Here is a 27,986-nt window from a genome sequence, read left to right on the forward strand (position 1 = left end):
AGCAGGACTCAGTTTATACCATCAACACAATTTCACCTTTGACCAATTTAAGCTTTGTCAATTAGCATTACAAATGTTATCCAAAAATAGAGAAGGATTATCTCATGAGAGATCTAATCCATGTATTTGAAGTCGTTGCCCTTGTACGAGGAACAGACCAAATACTTATTGCTTGAATGCTGCTTAAGTGTTCAGATATCTCAACAATACTTTGCCACACTTGGGAGCAATGCAAAAATAAGTTTGTTAACTAACCATATCTGCCTTAATTATCAGGAACTGAATTGGAAATAGAATTCCATCACAGGACAGTGCATATAATGTAATCAGCATATCTGCCCAATTAAATTGAAGTTATGATCAAGTGACAATTGTTGCATTACCAAAACCTTTTACTGAACAAAGTAGAGAAGTGGAGATAAACTATTATTTTATTTGTGCTATCTAATTAGCAAGTCTAAATGACATTTCCATACTATGTTCTCTGTAGAAGAGATGGTACAAGAACAAGTACATTTAAAACATTCAATATGTTCTCCCTTTTAATACATTTCAGTACATTATCTTGAACATGCTGTAGGACAAACAATTTCCTCAATTAATAGATAGTTATGTATATCTTCCACTTGAAACAAAAACACATGAAAATCATGTCATTGCATTTTCTGCAAAGTAGCAGATCAAACATCCAGCCCAACACCATTGACTTTGTTTAATTTTGAGGAACTAAAGATTGTTTGCATATTACCACTATTTATTAATACAGTAAGTATTGATATATTTTAAATGAGCACTTATAAAAAGTTCATTAAAAATGAAATGCTGAGAATAGCTTTGTGACTAGCTAGTTCTCTCTTTCTCCATGATTAACAACATCACAATGAGATTGGCATAACAAAAATGGGACAGCCACTATGAGTAGATAATAATTGACTGCCTTAGTACACTATGTTTGCTATCAAAGTAAATAGAAATGAATTGTAAGAGAAACTATTTCTTCAGAGGTAGAACACTTACAGATAAGCAAGCATCAGTGTCTTAGCAGTCTTCTTCACTATAAATGGAATGGGCAAGTCATCAAATACTAACCCACAGCTTTAAAGTTATGTTAGTAACCACTGGCACAGTTCAATGGAGCTCAACAAACATTGGTACACGATAAGGGTTAGGAAAAATGTTACTTAGAAGTAAATGTGTCTGCTAGTGCTTAAATGTGATATTGTTGCCTGATATCATCTGAATATTTTTTTAAAAAATAGGTGCAGGATTATTTGGTCATGAAAATTAAGAATTTAATATACAAGCAAGGACCCAATTGAGAACGTTTTCTCCAATGAATAAAATATTTTTTAAAAACTGGCCATTTACCTGAAAATAGTGCATATATTCATTTTGTCCCTTTTGATCTCATAACAATATTGATTAGTGTAACAAGTTTGTTTTAAAATAATATTGAATAGGCGGTGCTCCTTGCCCCATCTGCAACTGTATCTGCGCTTTGGACTTCGGCCTCAGAAGTCATATGCGTGCCCACAGACGTTGACTGCTCAACACATCCGTGTTCCTCGGACTTCGAGAGACTACTACTAATATTGAATAGACTAGGGCTTTTTAAAAGAACTAAACTTGACCAACAAAAGAACAATAGATTTTAATCCCCATTTAATAGCCCAAGTTTGATGTTGGATGTAGGTGAGGCAAAGATGAAGAGAGTGTTTTAACTCCCAAGTCTGATCTACACACCACCAACCAGCTTCCTATCCAAAATGGACTATTGAAATGGCATTAGGAAGGCAGCAAAAAACAACTGGTAGGCAGAGAATGATGTGACTTGTCTTGTTACAAGTTGATCTCTACTTAGTCTAACATTTAATCGATGGAAAAGCTATGACAATTCCCTGCTGATGCAAGTTAAAATTCAATTCAAATCCCATTGTACAAGATATCTATTAACTATTGAAATTTTTGTCTCCTTCACATCAGTCACCTTTTAAAATGACAGGCACTTCAATTAAAATAAGGACCTGTGTGTCAGATCAACAGAGTTCCACAACCTTGTTTCACCTGGGCTGGAGGACAAAATCTCTTCACTTTAGGCTCCAATGCCATCTAGAGTTTGGATAACATCTATTTGTGAACAATCAATATGAATGAATTAGTATTTATGCCGGTCCACTTGAGGAAGTGGATTTTTTCCATATATTATTAGAAACTGAAAAAGTAATTTTCTTAGGAGCACTTTTCCCAAATATTCTAAGATACAGAGGGAAAAAAAATTCAGTAAAGACTCAGCAAATTCAGGTTTTTGACTCGGGCACACAGATTTTAAAGCTGCCTTCATCTTTTAAAGATTTGTTGATGAACTGTGCACTTTTTCCCCAGAAGACGTGCCAATGCTTGGTATTGTTTTAACATATTGTAGTAATGATCTTGCTCTTTACAACTGACCTTTAGCAGAGTTAGAAATCTGCAAGGCTTCAGCAATTCAGCTTTCTTTTAGACATGCAAATTACTTCTCAAAATTTAGCAATAGCAGCTTGAATTTATATAGCACCTTTAAATGTAGGAATATATTGAAGCTTTAGTCAGATATTTCAAAAATATACAATATTAGAAGTACAAAGTTTCAAATGAAGATTTAAAAAGAGATGTAGTAGTTTGAGGATAGACTTACAGAGCCTAGGACAATTATATTAAATTTCCTCATGCTTACTGAAATGGAGATTCATTTAGGACATATCAATCAAGGTAACAGTAAAGGAGAAGGGTACATGAAGTGGTATTTGATGCTATCAGCACTCTTGCTAGATTTTATGATAAATGCAAGAAAATAATAGCCTCAAATACGATTCCTTGGGGGACATGAAAGTGGAGCTGGAAAATAAACTTGATTATAGGATGGTTGACAGCAAATCAAGGAAAAGACGATCCAATTTATTGGACAACATAATCCATCAGCAGCCGCCCAACATGAAAGCTTTCAGAAGACAGAAAATGTTTGGTGGAGGCAGGGTGTCTGTTTGCAAGAACAGATGGGGCACAGAAGGGTGGATATTTTTGGAAGAAGATGACTGAGAATCCACGAAATAAATAGTACAAAATATTGAGCACAGAAACCAGCTTGAACACCCAAACACACCCAGCTTAACATGAACTAACGCTGAGAACAGGAGCTAGGCTGGGGTCCGTGGACATATGGGGCTTTGAGGTGCAACAGATGGTAAGAAAACTGTAAGAAAATTGCAGTTCAAGACTTTGATAAGGAGGAACAGTTCCGTTTGCTGGCTATGTGAAAGAGGGAAGTGGAGCAGCTGACTAGACAGCATGGGAGTTTGAAAACATTATTAAGTGACTTGGTGGTTGGGTCTCATTCAACCACTCCCGCCCCACCCTCCCAAGAGATGGTGAAATGGTTAGGAAAGGGCACAGTGAGAGTGTATTGCCTGTGATTGAGACGATGGGGATAGGCTAAATGGCAAGCCAAATGTAGTCACCATGAGAATACACAAGAGTTTGCAGGGAAGCAGTGCACTCAAGTGGCAAGACAGAGGTTGAAATCACTGAAGAAAGTGTTCACAATAGAAGCAGAACAGGTATAATAATCTAGGTGAAAAACAGGGTGAAGGATGTATGGACAGTAGAAAAGAAGACATGAAAGAACATAAAGGTGTTCAAAGATGATGCATGAAGAGTACTGAGATGATATTCAATGACACTATGGATCAAGTGATGCAAAGTACAAATGGAAAGGCTGCAGTAATAAAGGGTCTTGTGACTTGCAAGGTTAAATTCAAAACTGATGATAATTTAAAGACATTAGATTTAACTGTTCCTCCTCATTAAAGGTTGTAGATGGCAAGAATCTTGTGAACAAGTTATTGATGTACTGGAGGAAGATGTGGGGGACAATGGTAATGTTTGATACGTTGGCGGGACACAAAGGCATCTGCAGTATCCATATTGCAATGATATTAGATGTGGAGAACAAGTCAGCTCAAGAGCCGACAAGAGCAGCATCAGAACTTTGCCACGGCATTAATGCAATGTGAAATAATCCAGTGTCCGAGAATACCATAAATAATTGGCCTGGTTAGTTAGCAAGGTAGAAAAGTAAACCTAATATTCTAGTGGAGGTCAGCAGCGTTGGGAAATTTGAAGGAAATAATAGCAGTGGTGCAGAGACAATATGCAAACTCCACATTCAAATGATCAAAGTACTGACTGAACAAGTGTTTCTGATGTTGTGAAATTGCTACTCTAGTATCTGCCCAATATAGTGTCCTTAGGTCAAATTTATCTTACCAAAAAAATGAAAAAGCTGGCAGAGGAACAGAATGCCTGGAAACACCCAAATACTAGAACCCAAGTGTCCCAGTAGAGAAATCCCCACCCCACAAAAAGTAGTGATCAAGTCAATTTAAAACCCATGAATTCAGTAACAAAAAAATGAATTTAGTCACAGAGCCCCAAACTCTGACACTGCAAAAAGTTGAAAATCCAGCAGTAAGTACTGTGAGAATCCACTGTAAATCAGAAATTATTACCTTGAACAACCACAGGAAGTCAAATTTGGGCAGAGTTCCAAAAATGAAAAGAGAATAGGTAAAAAAAAACACCGATTTCTGTCAATTTAGTTTACAATTACTTATCATTTGTAGCATTACAAAGGACATGATTTTTAAAATAATCACATACTATCAGCTGTCCAAAATGCATTCTCCACAGAGTCTATGTGCATTGAAATCAGAATCATTGTGACTGAGAAGGCATTTGGTTGACCCATGACAGCAATGCCAATTCTTTGCAAATAATAGCCACTCCTGTTTGTCCTTTTTCTTCCCCATAACCATATAATTTACATCAAATGTTTATTACATTCCCTTATATAATCAAAAGGAATTGTGACAGATATACAAGCTGTGTATTGTTGCACTTTTCATTTAACTGCATAACTGACACATTAAGGAACTTCAATCAAAACACAAACTTCATAAGCCTTCTCAATATCAAAATACAAATAAAGGGGCTAATAAACCTGTTTAATATAGAACACCATGGTACATTTAGGCCATTAAATCTATACCACAGTCTCATGGAGGTGAACTATGCTCAGTAAGGCTATCAGTAATGTAAATACAGTGGAGGATATGCTCAAAGTAACGTTTTTCATCTGTATAATTTACAGTCCAAGCAATCACTTCAACCCCTCTTTCGGCCCAAAACCGCATGTAGTCCCTAAAAAAAAAAAGTGGAGAGGTTAGTATTAAACATCACTGATCTATATTTAAAAAAACCAATTGATTCCAGTTAATTGGGCTTCTCTTCATTTGTTTGGCCACTTCATTAGGACAGGTGGCTGGGTCAGCTGTGCACACTTGTGTGGCTATTAAACATTATACTATGCTTTTAAGATTTTAAACGGCATCAGTTGCATGTGTTTGTGTTCAAATAGCAGTAATTTTTGTCAGTGATAGCTGGCTAGAAATAAGCAGAACGAAAATTCAGAATTATTTTGCTCACTGTGGTTTCAAGTATTCGAGCTTGGAGATGTCAGAAACGGCCAGGACTGAAAATAAAACAGATTCACTACTTCAACAAGTTACGAACTACAAAGAAGTAAGGCATTGACGATCATCTTGAATGTTACAATGAGAATGAAGGTTGGCTTTGACAATTGCATCTTCATTGTATGAAGGCACTAGGGGTCTGTGCTGATTTTGTTCATTTATAATCAGTTGACAGAACATGGCAGTGTGCACACTGGATTAATTCTGCTGCAGATAACTATTAGGAACTACAGCTTTCTAGTATTGTGGAAGTTTTGGTGGTGTTGTAATTTGTTCTGTATTTCATACAAATACATAATTTCTTACTTAGTTTGTCACTAGATTGTCACTCTTATGCCTTTTAAAATATTTACATGAAACTTCGGCAAACTGTGGCAACCACTTAGCCAATTGGGCCAAAATGTACTAGTCCTGATGTGCCCCAATCAACCAAAATCCACTGTATTATTTCTGTTGAGACTCATGCAACTTCCTTTTCATAGATTTAAACTTTGCTTACATGCCTTCTTCTCTTACAAAGTCACTTTCTTCACTCTTATGTTATTTCCCTCCTCCTCCCTCAGACACTACACCACAAAGTTAAAGTACAAGAAATGTTGAACTAAACCAGGCCATACAACTGTGGGACTGGTCAATAATTTGATTTAATCAATGCCGATCCACATCTTTGACTTCCACTACCTTTCCTATAGAAAAGTACTTTTAAACATAATCTTCCAAATAGCCCACCTTTAACATTATGTCCCTTTTTGTCCCCAAATTATTTTCTTTGACAAAGGAATTATCTTTTCTGGCACAAAAATCAATTTCATACCTCAATCAGATCACCCTTTATCTTCTACATTCAAGATTTACAACTACAGTCAATGCAACCCATCGTCATAGCTCAGTCCTTTGTGATTTAGTCTGGTGATTTGCTGAATTAAACAACTTGCAACAGATCATGACAAGGACATGCAACAGCAAAGTCTCCATTTTTCTTGATATGCTGCATTGTAAGTTTATTTCACTTTTTTAAAAAAAAATACACAGCTCACAATTAAGTTATGATGAATGAATAATATCACCGTTTAGGGAAGCAAGGAGCTGGCAACAGAATTTTCATTTGTTTGTGTTGTTACGAAAACCCCGTAACCAGGTAACTTACCAGCAAAGATAGATGGATCAGCTGAGTCGGATGCTACTATTTTCAACCGTTTTATTCAACAAGGGCACAAACGTATGGTTAATACAAAACATTCAGATCATCAAAACTCAATCTAAAACACCGGTGTAATAATAATCATTCAAAACACAAGCTCGATCGTCGTCTAGGGGTAATGTAGATTTTATATCGTTCACTGGATATCTAAAAGTCTTTAAGATCACGGCAGTTTCACTTAGTTGCCGGCGGAAGTGTCGCGTTGGTGCACTTTTAGTTAGAAAGACAGAGAACATGAAGCATTTACCCGACAGGTTTTCCAACCTGTAGGAGGTAGTCGGAAGTCTCGTTGGGGGAATGGACTCTCATCTGTGGCTTCCCCTGTAGCTAGGCCGTCTTCCGTGGTGAAGTCGCCAATCCCAGGCAAGGGAAGGACGCACACGAACCCCACCACCGGCTGTAGCTATTAAAACGCTGTCGCAGGATTTCTAGCGTTTCTCCTTCGTGTGTTTCCTTGGTGCATCTGAGGGTCCTCCCCTCAGACCTGCCTTTATACTTCTTCACGGGATCGCAGGTATCAATCAAGTTGCAGGTAATGCGATCTTTCTCTCAACCAGCCCACTTTGCCCGAGGGCTTTTCAGGTGGTCTCCATGAGACAATAGTCAAAGTCACTTTTATTCTGCTTCTTGGGAGAACGTGGTCTTTCGCACGTCTCTCTCTCTTGGGTCAGTTGACCCCCCTTAACTAGAGTTCTTGCGATTTTCACAAAGGAGGGGGCCAACGGCATAACAGTGTCACAAGGGTAGATCTAAACACATACAAGTCTTAACAATAAGAGGAAATGAAAAATGGGTTAAATACTTTGAAGTTTATTGTAACTGAAAACATTTACTAAGTTTATAAGGAATTACCATAGATTTTAGATACCAAGAGTTACAGCAGAGGTCAAGAATGTATGAAAATAATGGAATGTAATATTATATCACTCTCATTTTCAATTATCTTACAGTCTCCAATGATTAAATATTCTAAAATATTGAATAAAAGTACTAATAATGTATCCGGCACCATCTTGAATATAGAATAAGGCACCTAAAATTGTCTAGTCACAAAGAACGTAAAGCAATGTGCTTAAAAATTTGGTCTCCAAGATTTAGTGTTCTTCTACAAATTGGGTTAGTCCATATTTAAAGTTAGTGGCATAAATGCAATATAGCTATCACATGGCTGATGATTCTTTGTGGTAATGTCATGAGGAGTAACAATGCTGATACAGACTTTTAACAAATCAGAACTCACTTTGTACAGTCAGCACAAAACTTCTGGAAGAACTTCTTTCCCCCCAAACAAAATTAAATTTAGTGTTAAAGAGTTTTACAGTGAATTCTGGTTAGTTATGTAACAAATTATATATTTAAATGAATTACTGAACAAATCAGATCACTGCCAATACTACTGGTGGCTGTATCATAGCCAACGATGACAGGAAACCTATGCAGGAGTGTCTTTAAAGTGAAAAAACAGTTGCACTCTCTCAACCTCAAAAGTCGGAGCCCAGTGGTACTTGGGTCTTACTTGACTACAGTGGATGACCATGTCTTCTTCCGTGCCTTGGTGTGCCCCTCACTCTCCATGAAGCATTGGAGAACCGCCTACCTAGCCGTTGGATCTTACCATAGATTTCACCTGCCTAGTCTGCCAGAACTGATGTCACATGCTAGGATAGGCATGTTCTTATCTCAGTGGGAGTTAATACCCTGGTTTAGCCCTCCTGTCGAAGCAGTGTACCAGGGTGTGCATACAGCTAATTGGAGCCACAGGTGAGAGGTGATTGTCCAGAGTGGATCAAAGGTAATATTTGAGATGACAGTCAACACCTTCAAATTCTTCTTAGTTGAAGTAGTGAAGTTATTTCACTTACACATCCAGCAGTTTCTGGCATTTCCAAGCCTGAATGCTTGAAACCCCAGTGGACAAAACAGTTCTGAATTGTCTTACTGCTCATTTCTTTAATCTATCGCTACTTTTTGACCACAAATACACGCAACTGATGCTATTTAAAAACGATTCACTCTAAGCACTGTATTGGAGACTGAGGAAGATGCAAATATGATTATTTCTTATAATTATGATAAAGTTTAATCTAATGACTTAACAGTTTTAATATTTTAACAATTTAATCATTTAGTACTATTAAAGTTACTTTCAAATGTTTCTAAACATTAGGGGCAAGTTATTCTAGTGCAAGGTTCCAACATTATGTTGGATGCATAGTCACTGTGGAGCCTTAGTTACGCTTTGCTAACTACATTTGGAATTATGGGGGCGGGGGAGTCCAGACAATTGGACCCAGGTGTTAAGTTCAACGGGGATATGTGGAGGCAGGGGGAATAGGTGAGGGTGGGCAGAATACTGAGGAGTATATAATGCCACCTGCAAGGTATTGGAAGGCTGAGAATAAGACTCAATAGACTGCTTTTCATGAAGTTCAAAGACACATTCACAATGGTACCAGCAGTGTATCCACCGAGGTTAAAACATTCTCCCTTCAAAGCAATAGGTTTCAATTTATGATTTTACTGATCTCCAGGAAATAAAGGGCCTATCAGCTCCGCTATGCACACAATTTCAAGGGTGATTTTTTAAAAAAATGGTTATGTATAATGCAATTCATTCACCAATGCTGAAAGCTGCAGCCATAAACTACAAACCTGCGAGGCAGATTATTGAAGTGTTCGATCATCTATAGTTTCATAGTCACAGTTTGCTTTATTTCAATGTCAGAGAATAGGATGCAACGTTAACAGATTAGTCTATGGATAATAATGATAAAAGTTTACTTGAATGGATGGAGTATTGCTGACAGAGATTCTCCAATAATTATTTTGTATGGAACCAGATCTTAAAAATATATAAATATTGATTGGCAATCTTTACTTAGCAATTAATTGTGATCTGCAGATACCAGTTTTAACAGCAGCAACATTACAGGGGACAATTAACATGCAAAATAACATTTGCTTGTTCCTTTGGGTACAATTTTTAATCCCTATTGATGCAAAGGGATACACAGTCTCAAATCAAAATGCATTTCACATTAGGCCATTTTACTTCATGGTTAATTTTAAAATCAAAGACTCAGAGGATCGTATTAAAACAATGACCAACAAAACATTTTTTAAAGAACCAATGAAAAATTCTCAATACTTACATTGATACAAAATTTTTCTGCATTAAAAAGGCCGAAACACCTAGCAATTTCCACAAAAAAGCATGGAGGGACCAGTCCATAATAATATCCAGTATCATGTACAGGTATTGCTTGTAGCCATCATGTTTTGGATTCCCATTCCCACTGTAACTCAGACTCCAGGGTCTATGAGTGAGAGCAGTCACCACTTTCTGGTCAGCCTGCCTCATCTCGAATAGTGCAAGAATAAAATAAATATTAATTAGTTTGTATGTTATTTCAAATACAAATTCAACTAATTCACACAACAACAGTTCTGTTTCAGAATATTTGCAACAACTTTGCCTAATCCAATACAACTTCCAAGTGCAGTTATGGATGTAACATTATGTTGCATTGATGGAAATTATAGTTTATAATACCTTGAAAATAACCAAAGGTTCAAATGAACACACAATGCTCCTGTTGTACAGTTCAGGGAATTCTTTGTACAGCTCTTTCAATGTAACAGAGGCCTGAAAAAAAAAATTAAGCAACTTGTTGAAAATGTTTTACACTAATTTCATATCCATGTTTGAAACATTACTTCAATTTTAACATTTATTTAGCTGAAAAGAAAGTGATCAAAGATAGCTTTACTTGGTTCGGTGTAGAACTATGGGAGCAGAAGCCTAGCGAATACATTCAAGGAATTGCATTGAAGAATTTATATGGAGGAAGATTTTAAGGGAGGAACAGAGGCAGGGTGAATTGAACTAGGTGAGGGTTGAAGGGAAATATCACCAAGGATGAGTTTATTTAAAAATGTTTATCATTTTATTTAATTTAGAGAATTTTTATTGTTTTTGGATGGGAGGTAGAGAACAGGGACAAGAAGGGAGGAGCAAGATGATACTCAAAAGCAGAAAGTGCTAAAAAAAAAATGCAGGGGTACACACTACTCCTTTGTATTCAGTGCCTGTTCAATACAGTATTGGCACAGGATACCTTTTCACTCCACCCACTTCCCAGAAGTACTTTCCAGATGAGAACAGCTACAAAACATTGCATCAACAATTATTATGATTTTCCAGTCAACTCAAAGCTGACCCAAGCAATAAACTAAAATTTAGTTCAGGGAAATACTACAAGTCACTGTATGGGAGCAGTAAAGCTGATCTTGCCAAGAAAGGCAAACCATGCCTTGTTATTTTAAAATAACAATTTTGGCCTCTCTAATCAAAATATGTATACAGCCAATGATATGACCCTACTATAGAAGGGGCTGCACTTGAGTCCACACAATTTTTTTATTTTTTTTTTAAATTTTATTTAATTGCATTTTTAAATGATTACAAGTGTAGAAAAAAAAAGTATGTGTCCCTTCCCCCCTCCCCTTAACCCCTCCCCCCTAACTTCCCTATATAAAAAAAATTAAGAAAGAAAGAAAAAAAAAGAAAGAAAGAGTGCCTGGTTGTTGGAAGGTCTCCACATGCTCCATGGAGTTCTTAATAACTTTAGTATATATATTTATTTCTTTCCCCAAGTAACCATTAATTTCCTCTTCAGAGCACCTATATATTTAATCCTGTCTTTTGTAAATAAGGGCCCCAAATTTTCAAAAATGTTTCATATTTATCTCTTAAATTACAAGTAATTTTTTCTAATGGAATATAGCCATAGATTTCTTTTTTCCAACAATCTATACTTAAATATGTATCTGATTTCCAAGTAATTGCAATAGCCTTTTTGGCTACAGCCAGTGCAATTTTTATGAATTCTTTCTGATATTTATTGAGTTTGAGTTTCGGTTTTGTCCCTTCAATATCACCTAGTAAAAGTAATATTGGATTATGAGGAAGTTTTATTCCCGTAATTTGTTCCAATAAAAGTCTTAAATTTGTCCAAAAAGGTTGAATTTTAGAACAAGACCATGTAGAATGTAAAAATGTACCAGTTTCTTGTTTACATCGGAAACACTGATCAGATAAACTTGGATTTAATTTATTTATTTTTTGTGGTGTAATATATAATTGATGTAAAAAGTTATATTGCACTAATCTTAACCGAACATTTATTGTATTTGTCATACTATCAAGACATAGTCTTGACCAATTTGTTTCTTCAATTTTAATATTCAAATCACTTTCCCATTTTTGTCTTGACTTATGGACTCCAATATAATATTTATTTCAATCATTACCAATACAATTACCTCAGAAGTTTTTTCAAGAGATAAACAAATATGTGAGGAAGTTCCTCTGGAAAGGTAAGATGTCAAGAATATCGTTGGAAAAATTGACATGGAAATTTGATCTAGGAGGGTTACAACTTCCAAATTTCAAGAATTATTACAAAGCAAATCAACTTAGATTTATTGCATCTTTTTTTGAGAAAGATAAACCGGCATGGATTAGAATAGAACTAGACAAAATAGGAGAAAACGTACCAGAAGATTTTATATATAAATGGGAATCTAAATGGATACGGGAAAAGAAAGAATCTCCTATATTAAAACATTTGATTGATTTATGGAATAAGATAAGTGTTGATCATGAGACAAAAAAATCTTTATTAGCAAAGAGATCTTTAATTCAAAATAGACTTATTCCTTTTACAATGGACAATCAACTTTTATATAATTGGTTTCAAAAAGGGATTAAGTACATAGGAGACTGTTTTGAAGGAGGTATATTAATGTCATTCGATCAATTAAAGAATAAATATAAAGTATCAAATAACACTTTATTTTGTTACTTTCAATTAAGGGCTTATATAAGAGAAAAACTAGGTCAAACAATGTTATTGCCGAAATCTAAAGAAATAGAAATTTTAATTCAAAAAGGAAATATTAAAAAATTTAAATCTTGTATGTATAATTTGATTCAAAAACAGGCAACTAAACGAGTCCACACAATTGACTGGCAAGTTTTTGGGCAGGAACCATAATTCTATTAGTTTCAAGAAAGTTATGGAAAGGGATAGGGCTGGTCCTCAAGTCCTAAATGAAGGGGGTGGGGGGGGGAAGAATAGGGGGAGGCTAATTTTAAATGGCATCAGACAGGAACTTGCAAAAGTTGATGGGCAGAGGTCATCGTTATGTCTGGCAGCAAGTGGGAAACTTTTAAAGGTGAGATGGGTAAAGTTTAGGGCCAGCATATTTGTGTTAGAATGAATGGCAAATCTGGCAAAAGTAGGGAATCATGGTTGACAAGGATATTAAGGGTCTGGTCGTGAAAAGAGAAGGATATGTCAGATACAGGGTGCTAGGGTCAAGCAAATCTATTAAGTGCCTAGGCAGTATAGTAGGACATTTAAAGGAGGAAATCAGGAAGATAAAAAGGGACTACAGAATATCCCGGGCAGATAAAATAAAGGGGAATCCTAACAGATTCTATAGATGGAGTAGAAGCAGACTCTTAAATGAATACTTTTCACCTGCATTTACTATGGAGAAGGCCATAGAAGCTAACAAGTTTTGTGAAGAGAAAAGTGATGTTCTGGAGCATATCTGCATTATGAAGGAGGAAGTGTTGGAGGTCCTGAAACACATAAAGCTAGTTAAATCCCTAGGACCTTGCTAGATGTAATCAAAGATGTTATGGGAAGCAAGGGTCTTGGCAGAGATTTTTATAACTTCATTAGCCATGGGCGAGGTATCGGAAAACTGGAAGACAGCTGATATTGTGCTTTTGTTTAAAGGGCAACAGCAGGAATAAGCTGCTGAGGCTTACATCAGTGGTGGGAAAGTTAGTGGAAGGGATTGAGGAACAAGGTTCACTTGCTTTTGAAAAGGCAAGGACTGAGTAGGGACAACTTTCTAAGTGAGATCCAATGTCCTAAATTGAAATTAATTTTTTTGAAGATCAAGAGGATTAAAAAGGGCAGCATAGTACACTTTATGTACATAGACTTTAACAAGGCTTTTGACAAGGTCCCATATGATAGGCTTGTCCCAAAGGTTAGAACACAGAATCCACAGCAAATTAGCCAGTTGGATACAAAATTGGCTTGACAGTAAGAAGCAGGGGATGACAGTCAAAGCTAGCTTCTAAGATTGGAGGCCTGTGCCAGATGGATCAATACTGGGTCCTCAGTTGTTCATCATATATATTAATAATTTGGTTGTGAATGTAGGCGACATGATTAGTAAGTTTTCAGATGCCACCAAAATTGATGCTACAGTGGACAGTAAAGCAGGCTGTCTAATTTTAACAACAGGATTTTGCTCAGCTGGGAAAGACAGCAAAGGAAGAGAAGATGGAATTAATTCAGATGAGTGTAAGGTATTCCATTCTGGGAAATTAAACCTGGCTCACAGAACACCTACGCTCTGTCGCCAGAGAAAACAGGATCTCCCAGTGGCCACACATTTTAATTCCTCGTCCCATTCCTATTCTGATATGTCTATCCATGGCCTCCTCTACTGTCAAGATGAAGCCGCACTCAGGTTGGAGGAACAACACCTTATATACCGGCTGGGTAGCTTCCAACCCGATGGCATGAACATTGACTTCTCTAACTTCTGTTAATGTCCCTCCTCCCCTTCTTACCCCATCCCTGATATATTTAGTTTCCCCCCCCCCTTTTTTTCCTCTCTTTCGGCCCATTACGCTGCCTGTTCTCCGTCTCCCTCTGGTGCTCCCCTCCCTCTTTCTTTCTCCCTAGGCCTCCCGTCCCATGATCCTTTCCCTTCTCCAGCTCTGTATCCCTTTTGCCAATCACCTTTCTGGCTCTCAGCTTCACCCACCCCCTCCGGTCTTCTATCATTTCGCATTTTCCTCTCCTCCTCCTACTTTCAAATCTCTTACTATCTTTCCTTTCAGTTAGTCCTGACGAAGGGTCCTGGCCGAAAATGTCAACAGTGCTTCTCCCTATAGCCTGGCCTGCTGTGTTCCACCAGCATTTTGTGTGTGTTGTTTGGATTGGTATTTGAATGAGTAGGGCATTGAGGGATATGCAATTAAAGCAGTCAAGTGGGAGGTATTTTTAATTATAATGATGGTGGGCCAAGGAGCCAGTTCCTATGACAAAGATGAAGTTTACCTCTATAACGTATTACCAAAATAATAATAATTTTACCCGAACTGCGTGGCCTTTGACATCAAAGAAAATTGTCATATTGGTTTTGAGAATCTCTAAGATAGCTTCCTTCAGTGTTGGGATTTTCTCACCTGGAAATCTTTCGCTGCAAAACAGAAGTCCAAATAATTATTTTAAGTTTTTATTAAACACTGAACTGCTATACTTTATTCTTACAAATGTAAAATCAATGCCAAAACCAAGTTTATTGTTTAATCAGTTCAAATATCTTTAAAAGTACAGGGTTAATAATAATTACAATATTTTCAATATTGTACTACTGCTATAATTTTCAGTAATATTGCATACAGACTATGAAAAATGTATAATAATTGATAAAACTTGTTTAAGTAGCTTTGCATTTCTACTTTAAAAAATTACAAAGAAAAATTCTCCTGCTACTTAGATAGCTTATAATAATAAAAATCTCATATGGGAAACTAGCTTATGGCCATAACATCAAATTATACAATGATTATTATGTGAAAAGAACAAACATGGAAATATTATTTATTTTCAATTTTTATGATTCACTTTATTCACTATGAATAGAAATAAGTTCTGTGTTGTCTGAACATAGAATGTTCATGTTCATATGATGCATGTCAAAAAGGAAAAGAAAGTGGAATTTTTGCATACATCAATTCATATTTCTTGAATGTTGATATACAGAAACATTGCATTTTAGATATATGCTGGCTTAGTTTCAACTCTTATACGCTCAACAAGCTTGTAAGAGGTCTAACAAAGTAGTCACAAGATCCCACAAGTCTTTGACACAAAGAAAGTTACACTGTGGTAAATGGTGTTCTGTGTGGTGTCAACCCCATGGGGTGAAAGGCAGGTTCATCATAGTGCATCCATTCTGAGGTTATTTTGAATTAGGTCAGAAATCAACTCTGGAACTATTCTGACTATAAATGTCACTGCACTGGCAAGACCATTACAGTACAGCTCCTGGGTTAGGACTTCATTCCCTGGAGTGCAAGGGAATGAGGGGAGATCTTGTACAGAGATATACAAAATTATAAGGGGTATAGATAAGATCAATGCATGCAATCTTTGTCCCCTCATGTTTGGTGAGACTCGAACTAGAGGTCATAGGTTTAGGGTGAAAATGTATTACTTGAGGAATTTGAAGGGAACTTCTTCATTCAGAGGGTGGTGTGTGGAACAAGATGCCAGCAGAAGTGCTAGATGCTGGTTCAAATGTAACATTGAACAGCAGTTTGGATAGGTATGGAGAGGGTTGCACCAGGCATAGGAGTATGGTCCAGATGGGCTGAAGGGTACGTTTCTCTGCTGTAGTACTTTGTGACTCTAAGGTTCAGAGACTTCCAGGGTAAATGTCTCATGCAGGCTGTTAGTAGACTGTAACTGCACAAGCACCAGATTAGAACTTCACAAACTGCACTGTACTTCACAATGCTATTGCACGGACTGGAATTATAACATTTAATAGGCTGCAGAAAGAGCAAGGGATATATTTTTAAATCACAAGTCTTCTATAAGTGTTTGTAATTCACTTAAATTATAGTACCTTAAAATAAGGCAATATTGTCATAGATTTTTGGAATTTTTGGGCAACAAATGTTAAATGGTATCTCGTTCACTATTACCAGTATGGGGTATATTCTGATTACATACTGCAGTCTGTGCTTGGCTGCTGGGTTAAGTTTCCGGACCTCTTCAAAAGTTAAGTGAGCAAGAGAACCGGTACCATCAGTTGTGCGGTCCACAGTACGATCGTGCATCAGAATAGGGATACCATCTGAAGTGAACTCGATATCCAACTCCACACCAGTAGCATTATTGTCAGCAGCCTAGATGAGGAGTGAGAACAGTATGTCTCAAGGTATTCATTAGCTTATATATACAGCACTGCAGCCAATCAGGAATTCTTGTTGTAATGTTGAAACTGTATATAATGTAGCTTTGATCAAACTGTTTCTAAAGTGAAGAAGTTAATTAAAATAACATAACATCTTTCACAATAAGCCTTGAATGGGAACTTCAGAAATAATTAAGTCCTTTAGTACTTAGAGTACATGGATCATTGGGCTCTTTCCAGAACAGATGGGACTTGTACAAGGAGGGTAGTTTACACCTAAACTGGACAGGCACTGATATCTTTGCAGGGAGATTTACTGGTGCTACTCAGGAGAATTTAAACTGGTCTGGCAATGAGGCATGGATTAGAGTAGTAGGTCGACAAGTGTACAGATTGAGGGGAAGGAAGAGATTAAGCAAGGCTGGAAGGAAGAACAGGCAGAGCCAGGTTTTTAAAAAAAAAATAAAAGCAGTATAATCCAACCATTGTAAGACTGGCGGGCTGAAGTGTATTTATTTCAATGCAAGGAACATTATGGGCAAGGCAGACAAGGTTAAGGCTTGGATTAGTATATGGAACTACAGTGTTGCAGCCAGTGCTGAGATTTGGCTGAAAGAAGGGCAAGGACTCAAAATTCCAGGATTCAGAGGTTTCAGACATAATAGTGGGGATTATAAAGGAGGTGGGAAGTTGCAGGACTGACCAGAGAGACTGTCACTGCCACACTTAAGAGAGGAAGTCCTGGAGGGCTCATCCAGTGCTCAGGAATAGGAAAGTTGCATTTGCTATGATGGAGCTATACAATAGATCTCCCACTACCTGGTAGCAGACGGAGGAACCGATACGCAGGCAGATTATGGAAGGATATAAAAGCAACCATGTAGCTGTTGTGGATGACTTTAATTTCTCAATATTGCCTGGGACTCCTTTAGCGCTAGTTTAGGGCAGAATTTGTTAGCTGCATTATGAAAGTTTCCTGAAACAGTCGGTAGATAATCCAATCTGGGAAAGGGCCATGCTTCACTATGAAATCGGACTCGAGCCTGGTCAAATAGTCATAGTTTCGGTGGGAAAACATTGTGAGAACAGTGACGATAAGTCTAAATTTTCAAATAATTAATTATCAGTAAGGACAAGACAAGACCTAAAGGCTAAATGCTCATTTGGGGAATGATTAATTCCAACAACGCAAGGCAAGGGCTCAGGAGAATAAATCGGGAGCAGTTGTCATTGGGGAAGTCCACATCTGACAAGTAGGAGTTGTTTAAAGGCCAACTGGTTACAATTCAGAACGCACATGGACATGTGAGAAAGAAAGACAAAGATGGCATGTTTTGGGAACCTTGAAATGACAAGAGATGTCACATATTTAGTCAGAAAGGGAAAAAAGGCATCTGCAAGGAATTGATAGGTGAATTTGGACAAGGCTCTTGAGAAGTACAAAGGATGCAAGAGAAAATTTTGAACAGGAAATCAGGAGGGATAAAAGAGGCCACGAAATGTCTTCAGCAAATTGAATAAAAGAGAACCCCAAAGTATTTTATGTACACATTAAAAACAAGGGGAGACAGTAGGACCACTCAAAGGCAAAGAAAGGAAAATATGCCAGGGGAAATGAGGTTTTAAATGACTACTTTGTATTGGTGTTTTCTGAGAAGGACACGGAAAATAGTGAGCTCAGGAAGGGTTTTACTAATATTCTTATTGTGTTAACATCAAGGAAGAGGAAGTGCTGGAATTCTTTAATAGCATCAGGAAGTGCTGGAATTCTTTAATAGCATCAAAATGAATAATCCCCAGGGGTCTCATAGGATCTATCCTAGGTTGGGAGACAATGGAGGAGATTGCTGCCACTTGACAAAGATCTTCATATTCTCTTTAGCTACAGCCAAGATCCTGGAGAATTGAAGTAGAGTCAACATTAGTCCATAAGACATAGGAGCAGAACATTGTTCCTCTGCTTAAGACAAGAGAGACAAACCAAAAAAATTATCAGCCAGTGAATCTCACATCAGCAAAAGATTCTTATATATATGATATGCTTATATCTGGAAAAGCCTCAATTTGTTAGAGGTAGTCAGTACGGGTTTTTGCAGGAGAGGTCTTATCTTACAAAGTTGATTAAGTTTTTTTTGAGGTGGTGATAAAGTGGTGATGAGGGAAAGACAATGGATGTTGTATACATGGACTTTAATAAAACCTTCAGCAAGGTCTCTCATGGGAAGGCAATCCAGAAGGTTAAGGCACACGGGATCCATGAACACTTGACAGCCTGGATTCAAAATTGCTTTGGACAGAGAAAGCATAGTAGTGGTGCAGGAATATTGCTCTGAATGGAGGGCTATAAGTATGCCCACAAAGATCAGTACTGGCACCTCTGTTTCTGATACATCAGAAAATAATTGTGAACTGATTACCAAGTTTGCAGATGATATAAAACTTGAAGTTGTGGATAGTGAGGAAAGTTGTGAAAGGATTCAACAGGACATAGACAACTTGGAAATGTAAGCAGAAAAATAGCAGGTAGTGTTTAATCTGGTCAAGTGAAATGTTACACCTTGGGAGGTCAAATGCAAGAGAAAAGTACACAATAAATGGCAGGACCCTCTGGAGCACTAATGTAAGAGGGATCTTGTCTGCAAGCCTGTAGCTCCTTGAAAGTGACAACACAAGTAGATAGTGTGATAAAGGCAGCATACAACATTCTTACCTTCATTGGTCAGGGCATTGAATATTAAAAAGTTAGACAGTCATATTGCAACTGTATATTTGATATTTTGTGTGTCATTTAGGTCACTATATTACAGGAAGAATAAGGTAGCTTGGGAGAGGATGCAGAAAGGATGTTGCCTGAATTATTTAGTATTACTATAAAGAAAGATTGGGCAAACTTGGATTGTTTTGTCTGCAGCGCTCAAGTCTGAGGGGTGACCTGATAAATATTTAAAATTATCAGACATACCGATAGATTAGGTAATCATAATCTGTTTCTTAGTGTAGAGATGTCAAACACTGCAGAGCATGGCTTTAAGGTGAGATGGAAGTAGTTTAAAGGAAATACACAATTTTTTTTGAAGCTTTATTTTATACAGAGTACCTGGAACCCACTACCAGGGAAAGTGGCAGAAACAGAAATGATAGCCATTTTTAAGAGGCATTTGGACAGACAGGGAATGGAGGAATCAAGACCACATGCAGGCATATGGGATGTTTGCATTGTCACCATGCTTTTCTTTGTTGTGATATTCTTTAAATTTGATTAGCTACATGTGAAAAATAAACAAAGGCAAACAACCAGAAACCAATGGTTTTCATGTGTTGTGGTTTTTTTAAAAAAGGAAGATTTTATGGCTGAAAATATTGTATCAATCTTTTGTATTACCTTTTTGCCTCATTTCATACTTAACACATTATCACTTTGCAATACTTTTCACAATTCTTCTCAAAACTCCACCTCCATCATGGTAATTAGTGGAGTGGGGCTAATCTACATGACTATTGGTCAAGTATTTAATATGTGTCATGACCATTCCACAACCAAGGTTACTCAAAGCTGACTCATTAAGCTGCAGTATGCGGAAGATGCTTGGGTATGTACCAATTCAGAGAATCATCTCTACAGAATTGTTGAGAATAGGCTTTGTAGAAGTTACCAATCTGTACTGTTGCACAGCATCACCTATCCAATAAAGGACCACTTTTTTTCATCTTAGTAAAGTCAGACAGAGATGAAAATTCATTGTGGCCTTGAACTTTTGGGTTCTAAGGAAAAGGGCATTTGAAGATCAAGACCTCAAACTAAAACCCAATGTCATTGTCCTCAGGCAGCAGTGTTCCCCACACAAGCACGTCTGAGATATGGAAACCACAAAGCACTGGAGAGATGCCACCAATGTTATTCCAATGAAATCCTCTGTACACACCAGCAGAAATACCACCATTTTCTCCTTGGCTAACATCCCCAGCATCTAATTTTACCAGGCTAATTATACCATGGGTAGGCCACATCACCTCCATGCACAACAAGATTCCTGTAACAAGCACACTATCTTGAGCACTTCAAGATGACGGATTACCAGGTGGACATAGAGAAGGATACAAGTACTATTTTCAATGCCTCCTAGAAGGAAAAAAGTGTGACATCCATGCTGATTCTTGAGAATCTCTGACTCACGTTTGCACAAAATGGAGAATGAGCACCAAGAGCTTCCCACCCCTCCACTGCAGACATGCAAAAGCCAAATGTAAACAGAAAACACCTCCCAAACTATCTGCCTGACCAAGCTACAGGCAGCTTTTGGTCCACCTGTTACATTTACAGTGGGCCCTACATAGCTGTATTATCCACCTCAGAAACTACACAACTGGAATGGAAGCAAGTCATCAGCAATCTTAATGGATTCCCTAAGAAAATGCCCTGTTTGCTGGTGGTATTAAACAAAGCTATAATTCTGATCCATAGCTTCAGGCATCATAGTTGATTCCTTTCATTCCATCCTTATTAATTTCTTTCCATGAAGCCTTGCCTTCACTCCTCCCTCCGGTTCAAGTTTCTCAGAAACAACATGGATTCAACTTCTCAAAAAACGAATTCTGAAGCATTTGGAATTTTAGCAGATTGAGCCTCTACCCTGTATTTGCACAACAACTCAAACAACATTTGTTGTGAACACAAAATGATCTCCCGATCTTGTCCTGGGCCATTTTAATATTTCTGCCTCAAGGAAGAACAGCTACATCAGTACAGATCTGAAACTGCCGAATAGATCCGAACCTCCTGAAAATATTCACGTGGACAAGGCACTGCACTCAGTACAAATCAGAAGTCGATATTCTTCTCATTAATGTCAAATGAATGAAAAATGGCAAGTTAAACATTCATGAGTTCTCCATTTGAACGCTGTGTCATCAACCCGGAAATTTCTCATACAACCTCCCCATCACGAGGACAGAATTCCCATGTTAATAACAATAACGCAAAGCAGGTAAGTGGGATTTTGGAAACAGGTGCCCAAAACTTTCAATTTGAAAGGCGCACTTAATACTTTGCAGCAAGAGGCTTTGTTTACGAGAACATCATTAGACCGGGCGACCAACCTTTCTGATGGCAGCTAGTGTGTTTTCGGGAGCATCAAAGCCCGCGCCGCGGTGAGCGATCACGGAATAGCTCCCGTTGGGACGTAGCACCTTCTGGGCGATCTCCGAGGGTACCGGCTGGTACCTGAAGACGTGGAACGCCGCGCAAAGCGCCAGGACGGAGGCAGGGCTGTACACCGGGTGGAACATGTTCGTCACCACCGCTATCAGGATGACAGTGACCGTGAGCCCCAGGAAGCCGGACACCACCACAAAGTCCATGGCTGGCGGAGTCCGGGTCAGTCCGCACCGGGAAGCCTCCGTAGCCGACGCTGGGGCGGGGGAAACATTTCGTCACCGCCACGTCATCCCCTGCAATGAAAACGCTCACAATGCTGAAGGGCATGGCCACGAAAAGAGCAGAGGAACTTAAAGACACCGGTTTTGTTTGTGTGTGTGTGTGTGTGTGTTTAAACTAAATCATGACATAAAGTCTTATTGCAAAGAAGCAGATGTCACACAACCTTCTATGCTTTGGTAATCTGTTCCTATTGTCTTAGATTACATGTACCGAGGGACAGTAGAAAACCCATAAAAATCATTCCAGGTATACGTATCTTGAAGTCGTACAAAATTAAAATAATAACAGAATGTGAAATACTATATACCAAGGCTACAGTAACAGTGCAGTGCCATCAGTCGCACAAAAACAAACCGGTCTCCCACTCAGAAAACGGCAGTAAGGCAAAGCCCCAAAACACCCAACCCCATCCCTCGCAATGGAAGAACAGAATGGGCTGCCAGCGACGATGGTGGAGGCGGATACAATAGGGTTATTTAAGAGACTCCTGGACAGGTACATGGAGCTGAGAAAAACAGAGGGCTGTGGGTAACCCTAGGTAAATTCTAAGGTAGGGACATGTTCGGCACAGCTTTATGGGCCAAAGGGCCTGTATTATGCTGTAGGTTTTCTATGTTTCTATGACAAATGGCCGTGACTGTCGTGGTTTCTTGAAATAACCAGGAGACACAGAAGATTCTTCGAGAAATTTAAGCCTTTATTTGCAAACAAAAGCTGAGACCATTAATGAACGTGTCACTAATTGCCCACCGAGTCTAATACACAGTATTCTTTATAGTAATTTCTTATCTCAGTTACATTAGCATACCCTCCTCTCCTATCTCAGTTATATTAGCATACCCTCGTCTCCTATCTCAGTTATATTAGCATACCCTCCTCTCCTATCTCAGTTATATTAGCATACCCCGTCTCCTATCTCAGTTATATTAGCATACCCCGTCTCCTATCTCAGTTATATTAGCATACCCTCCTCTCCTATCTCAGTTATATTAGCATACCCTCCTCTCCTATCTCAGTTATATTAGCATGCCCTCCTCTCCTATCTCAGTTATATTAGCATACCCTCCTCTCCTATCTCAGTTACATTAGCATACCCTCCTCTCCTATCTCAGTTACATTAGCATACCCTCCTCTCCTATCTCAGTTATATTAGCATACCCTCCTCTCCTATCTCAGTTATATTAGCATACCCTCGTCTCCTATCTCAGTTATATTAGCATACCCTCCTCTCCTATCTCAGTTATATTATCATACCCTCCTCTCCTATCTCAGTTATATTATCATACCCTCCTCTCCTATCTCAGTTACATTAGCATACCCTCCTCTCCTATCTCAGTTATATTATCATACCCTCCTCTCCTATCTCAGTTATATTATCATACCCTCCTCTCCTATCTCAGTTATATTAGCATACCCTCCTCTCCTATCTCAGTTATATTATCATACCCTCCTCTCCTATCTCAGTTACATTAGCATACCCCGTCTCCTATCTCAGTTATATTAGCATACCCTCCTCTCCTATCTCAGTTACATTAGCATACCCCGTCTCCTATCTCAGTTATATTAGCATACCCTCCTCTCCTATCTCAGTTATATTAGCATACCCTCCTCTCCTATCTCAGTTACATTAGCATACCCTCCTCTCCTATCTCAGTTATATTAGCATACCCTCCTCTCCTATCTCAGTTACATTAGCATACCCCCTCTCCTATCTCAGTTATATTAGCATACCCCGTCTCCTATCTCAGTTACATTAGCATACCCTCCTCTCCTATCTCAGTTATATTAGCATACCCCGTCTCCTATCTCAGTTACATTAGCATACCCTCCTCTCCTATCTCAGTTACATTAGCATACCCCGTCTCCCATCTCAGTTACATTAGCATACCCCGTCTCCTATCTCAGTTACATTAGCATACCCCGTCTCCCATCTCAGTTACATTAGCATACCCCGTCTCCTATCTCAGTTACATTAGCATACCCTCGTCTCCTATCTCAGTTATATTAGCATACCCTCCTCTCCTATCTCAGTTATATTAGCATACCCTCCTCTCCTATCTCAGTTACATACCCTATCCGCTTGCAACCGCTTATCACCAGCACATTAGCTTCTCGATTCGCCACCAATATTTTTGTTCAGTAGCTTATACTTGTTCTAGTCTACTCCTTGGAACACGTGTCCCCCTTCCAGGCCTTGACTGGTTTTCATACCATCACACCACTCCAGGATCCTGTCTACCACCGTTACCTCTACACGCTTACTTTCACTGTTAGCTACATTCTTAAGGTACTGATGCGTTCAATAGTACAGAGGCAATACAGAGATTACATTCTGGCCAATAAATTGGATACATAGCAAATAGCAAACACAAGGCTGGCCACATAGTTCTGGCCACACAGCAAACGATGCAACTTTATTCTCCAATATGACCAGCTATTATCTCGGCGAGGTCAAGAGTTCGATGAATCTTTATAGTATAGGACTGCTCAAGAGTCTTTCAGCCTATGGTATGTGTTTTCATACCTTGTATATCTTCTGTCCAATGGCAGCACGAAGAAGAAAGGGAGGGGTGGGTCTTTGATCATGTTGGCTGCTTTCCCAAACTGCTGGAATTGTAGAGAGGTGCAGTTATTGGCGGGGAGGCTGATGTTTGCAATCGACTGGGTTGCATTCACAACCCCCTACAATTTCCAGTGTCCTTGGGTTGAGCAGCTGCCATACCAACTGCAATGCACCCAGACAGGATGCTTTCTATGGTGCGCCTGCAATAATTGATTAGGGTCTTTGGAGACATTTCATTAGTCTTCTGAGGAAGTAGAAGCCAAAGTCTTGTCTTGTCCGTTCTGAAATGTTGCGAGAATGCCTACCTTCTCCATCCTTTTAGGAGGTCTGTTTCACTTTCCAAACACCTTTAGATCCCCTCCAAGCTATTTATCCCTCACCCTTAAGACCCAGGCCTCACTAACTTCCTATGGAATTGGATCCTCAATTTCCTCACTTACAGACCCAGTCAGTTCAGATTGGCAACAGCATTGCCTCCACAATCACCATAAGCACTGGTGCCACACAAGGCTGTGTGCTTGGCTCCCAGCTCTTCTCACCTTATACTGACAGGAGGCTAAGTACAACACCAATGCTATATTTAATTTTACTAAGAGCACCACTGTTGTTAGCCGAATCCAAGGCGATGACGACTCAGCGTATAGGAGGTGATTGAAAATCTGGTTGAGTGGTGCCACAACAACAGCCTCTCACTCAATGTCAGCAAAACCAAACAGTTGATTATTGACTACAGGAAGAAGAAACTGGAGGTCTTTGAGCCAGTTCTTGTTAGGGAACTAGAAGTCGAGAGGGTCAGTATCTTTAAATTCCTTGGTGTTATCATCTATTCTCTGTGCTGACAGGAAGCTCAGAGACCTCGGCCTTGACCCTGCCTTGTGCAGCTAGATCCTCAACTTCCTGTCAGATTGCCAGCAAGTGGTAAGAGTGAGCTCCCTCACCTCCACCCCTCTGACTCTCAATGCAGGAGCCCCTCAGGGCTGTGTACTAAATCCCCCCATTTACTTCCTGTATACCCATGACTGTGTCGCCACCCACAGCTCTAATCTGCTAATTAAATTTGCCGACAACACTACATTGATTGACCCAATCTCAAACAATAATGAGGTGGCCTACAGGGAAGAAGTAGGCACAGTGGTGTCAAGAAAACAACCTCTCCCTCTATGTCGCAAAAATAAAGGTGCTGGTTGTGGATTACAGGAGGAATGGAGATGGGCTAACCCCTATTGACATCAATGGATCTGGGGCTGAGAGAGTAAACAGCTTCAAGTTCCTCGGCATTCACATCACTGAGGACCTCAAGTGGTCTGTACACACCCAGCTGCACAACAGAGCCTCTTTCACCTCAGACGGTTGAGGAAGTTTGGTAAGGGCCCCCAGATCTTAAGAACTTTCTACAGGGGCACAATTGAGAGCATCCTGACTGGCTGCATCACTGCCTGGTATGGGAACTGTGGCTCCCTTAATTGCAGGATTCTGCAGAGAGTGGTGCAGACGTCCCAACACATCTGTAGTTGTGAACTTCCCATGATTCAGGACATTTACAAAAATAGGTGTGAGAAAAAGGCCCGAAGGATCATTGGGGACCTGAGTAACCCCAACCACAATCTATTCCAGCTGCTACCATCCAGGAAACGGTACTGCAACATAAAAGCCAGGACCAATAGGCTCCGGAACAGCTTCTTCCACCAGGCCATCAGACTGATGAACTCATGCTGATCTGAGCATCTTTCTATGTTACATTGACCGTATTTATTATAAACTATTATAAATTACTATGATTGCATATTGCACATTTAGACAGAGATGTAATGTAAAGATTTTTACTCCTCATGTATGTGAAGGATGTAAGAAATAAAGTCAATTCAATTTCACTCCGCCCTGGGTTCAGCACAAGTGCCATTACAAAGTAGAAGCACCTCTACTTTCTTAGAAGTTTGCACAGATTTGGTATGTCATCAAAACATTAACAAACTTCTACAGAGGCACAATGGAGAGTGTCCTGTCTGGGTTACATCACTGCCTGATATGGAAACACCATTGCCCATGAACAGTAAAGCCTATAAAATGTGGTGATACAGGCCAGTCCATCACAGGAAAAGCCCTCTCCACCAATGAGCACATCTACAAGGAGTGCTGCCATGAGAAAGCAGCATTCACTATCGAGAACCCCCATCATCCGGGCCGTGCTCACTGCTGCCATAGGGAAGGAGGTATAGGAGCCTTCAGCCCCACATCACCAGGTTCCGGAACAATTATTACCGTCCACCCATCAGGCTCCTGAAGCAATGTGGATAAGTTCCCTCACCTCAGCATTGAACTGATCACTGAACTCAACCTATGGACTCAATTGGAAGATTCTACAACTCATGTTCTCAGTATTATTTATTTATGTATATATTATTATATTTTTTTCTAATTGCACAGTTTGTCTTGCTTTGCACTTTGATCGCTTGTCAGCATTTGCGTATAGTTATTTTTCATTGATTGTGTTGTATGTCTTTGTTCTACAGTGAATGGCTGCAAGAAAATGAATCTTGGAGTAGTATATGGTGACATACGTACTTTGATATTAAGTTTATTTGGATCTCTGAATTTAAACCATTGCCAATTGATTTTATACAACTCCACTGCAAGGAATGGTTTCATGCTGTGTTTAACAAATTGCCTCCCCAGCATGTTGCTGCCTGTTTCTCATGACTCTTGACAGCATCAAGGCCCAAACATCTATCTTGGCTTTGAACATAGTCATTGACTACTTCTTTAATTACCAAGGATTGATTTCCAGAACTTCATGGCCCTTTGAAAGAAGAAATTCTTACTTTACCCGATCTCCAGTGAATAACTCCATATTCTAAAACTGTGTCCTACTTCTAGATTCTGTCATGAGGAAAAATATTCTCTCAATGCCCATTCTGCTAAGCCCCCACAGAATCTAAGTTTCTAACAAGGACACACTTACACTACATGGTTTGTGCCAAAGCCCCTGCTCTAGTAAGTTGCAACAGGACTACTGGCAAAGGTGAAGGCATTTAGCAAGGAAAGGGTTACTGATAGCATGGGTGTGATGCAACACACACACACACACACACACAAAATGCTGAAGGAACTCAGCAGGCCAAGCAGCATCTATAGAAAAGGGAATAGTTGACGTTTCAGGCCGAGAGAAGGGGCTTGGCCAAAAATGTCAACTGTTTA

At 39.0% G+C, this 27,986-nt stretch overlaps 1 protein-coding gene across 1 annotated transcript; it reads right to left on the reverse strand.

Annotated features, from left to right (window-relative positions):
* Positions 1-413: 413 nt before the first annotated feature.
* On the reverse strand, positions 414-22,217 carry gde1 (glycerophosphodiester phosphodiesterase 1). Its single transcript, XM_073060554.1, has 6 exons — positions 21,889-22,217; positions 16,608-16,783; positions 14,961-15,066; positions 10,322-10,414; positions 9,921-10,129; positions 414-5,235 (listed from the first exon to the last, which is right to left on the reverse strand). The coding sequence occupies exons 1-6, from the start codon at positions 22,147-22,149 to the stop codon at positions 5,091-5,093; spliced, it is 990 nt and encodes a 329-aa protein (XP_072916655.1). The 5' UTR covers positions 22,150-22,217; the 3' UTR covers positions 414-5,090.
* Positions 22,218-27,986: the final 5,769 nt, after the last annotated feature.

This window comes from Hemitrygon akajei, chromosome 11 (assembly GCF_048418815.1).
Source record: "Hemitrygon akajei chromosome 11, sHemAka1.3, whole genome shotgun sequence".
Taxonomy (NCBI): Eukaryota; Metazoa; Chordata; class Chondrichthyes; order Myliobatiformes; family Dasyatidae; genus Hemitrygon; species Hemitrygon akajei.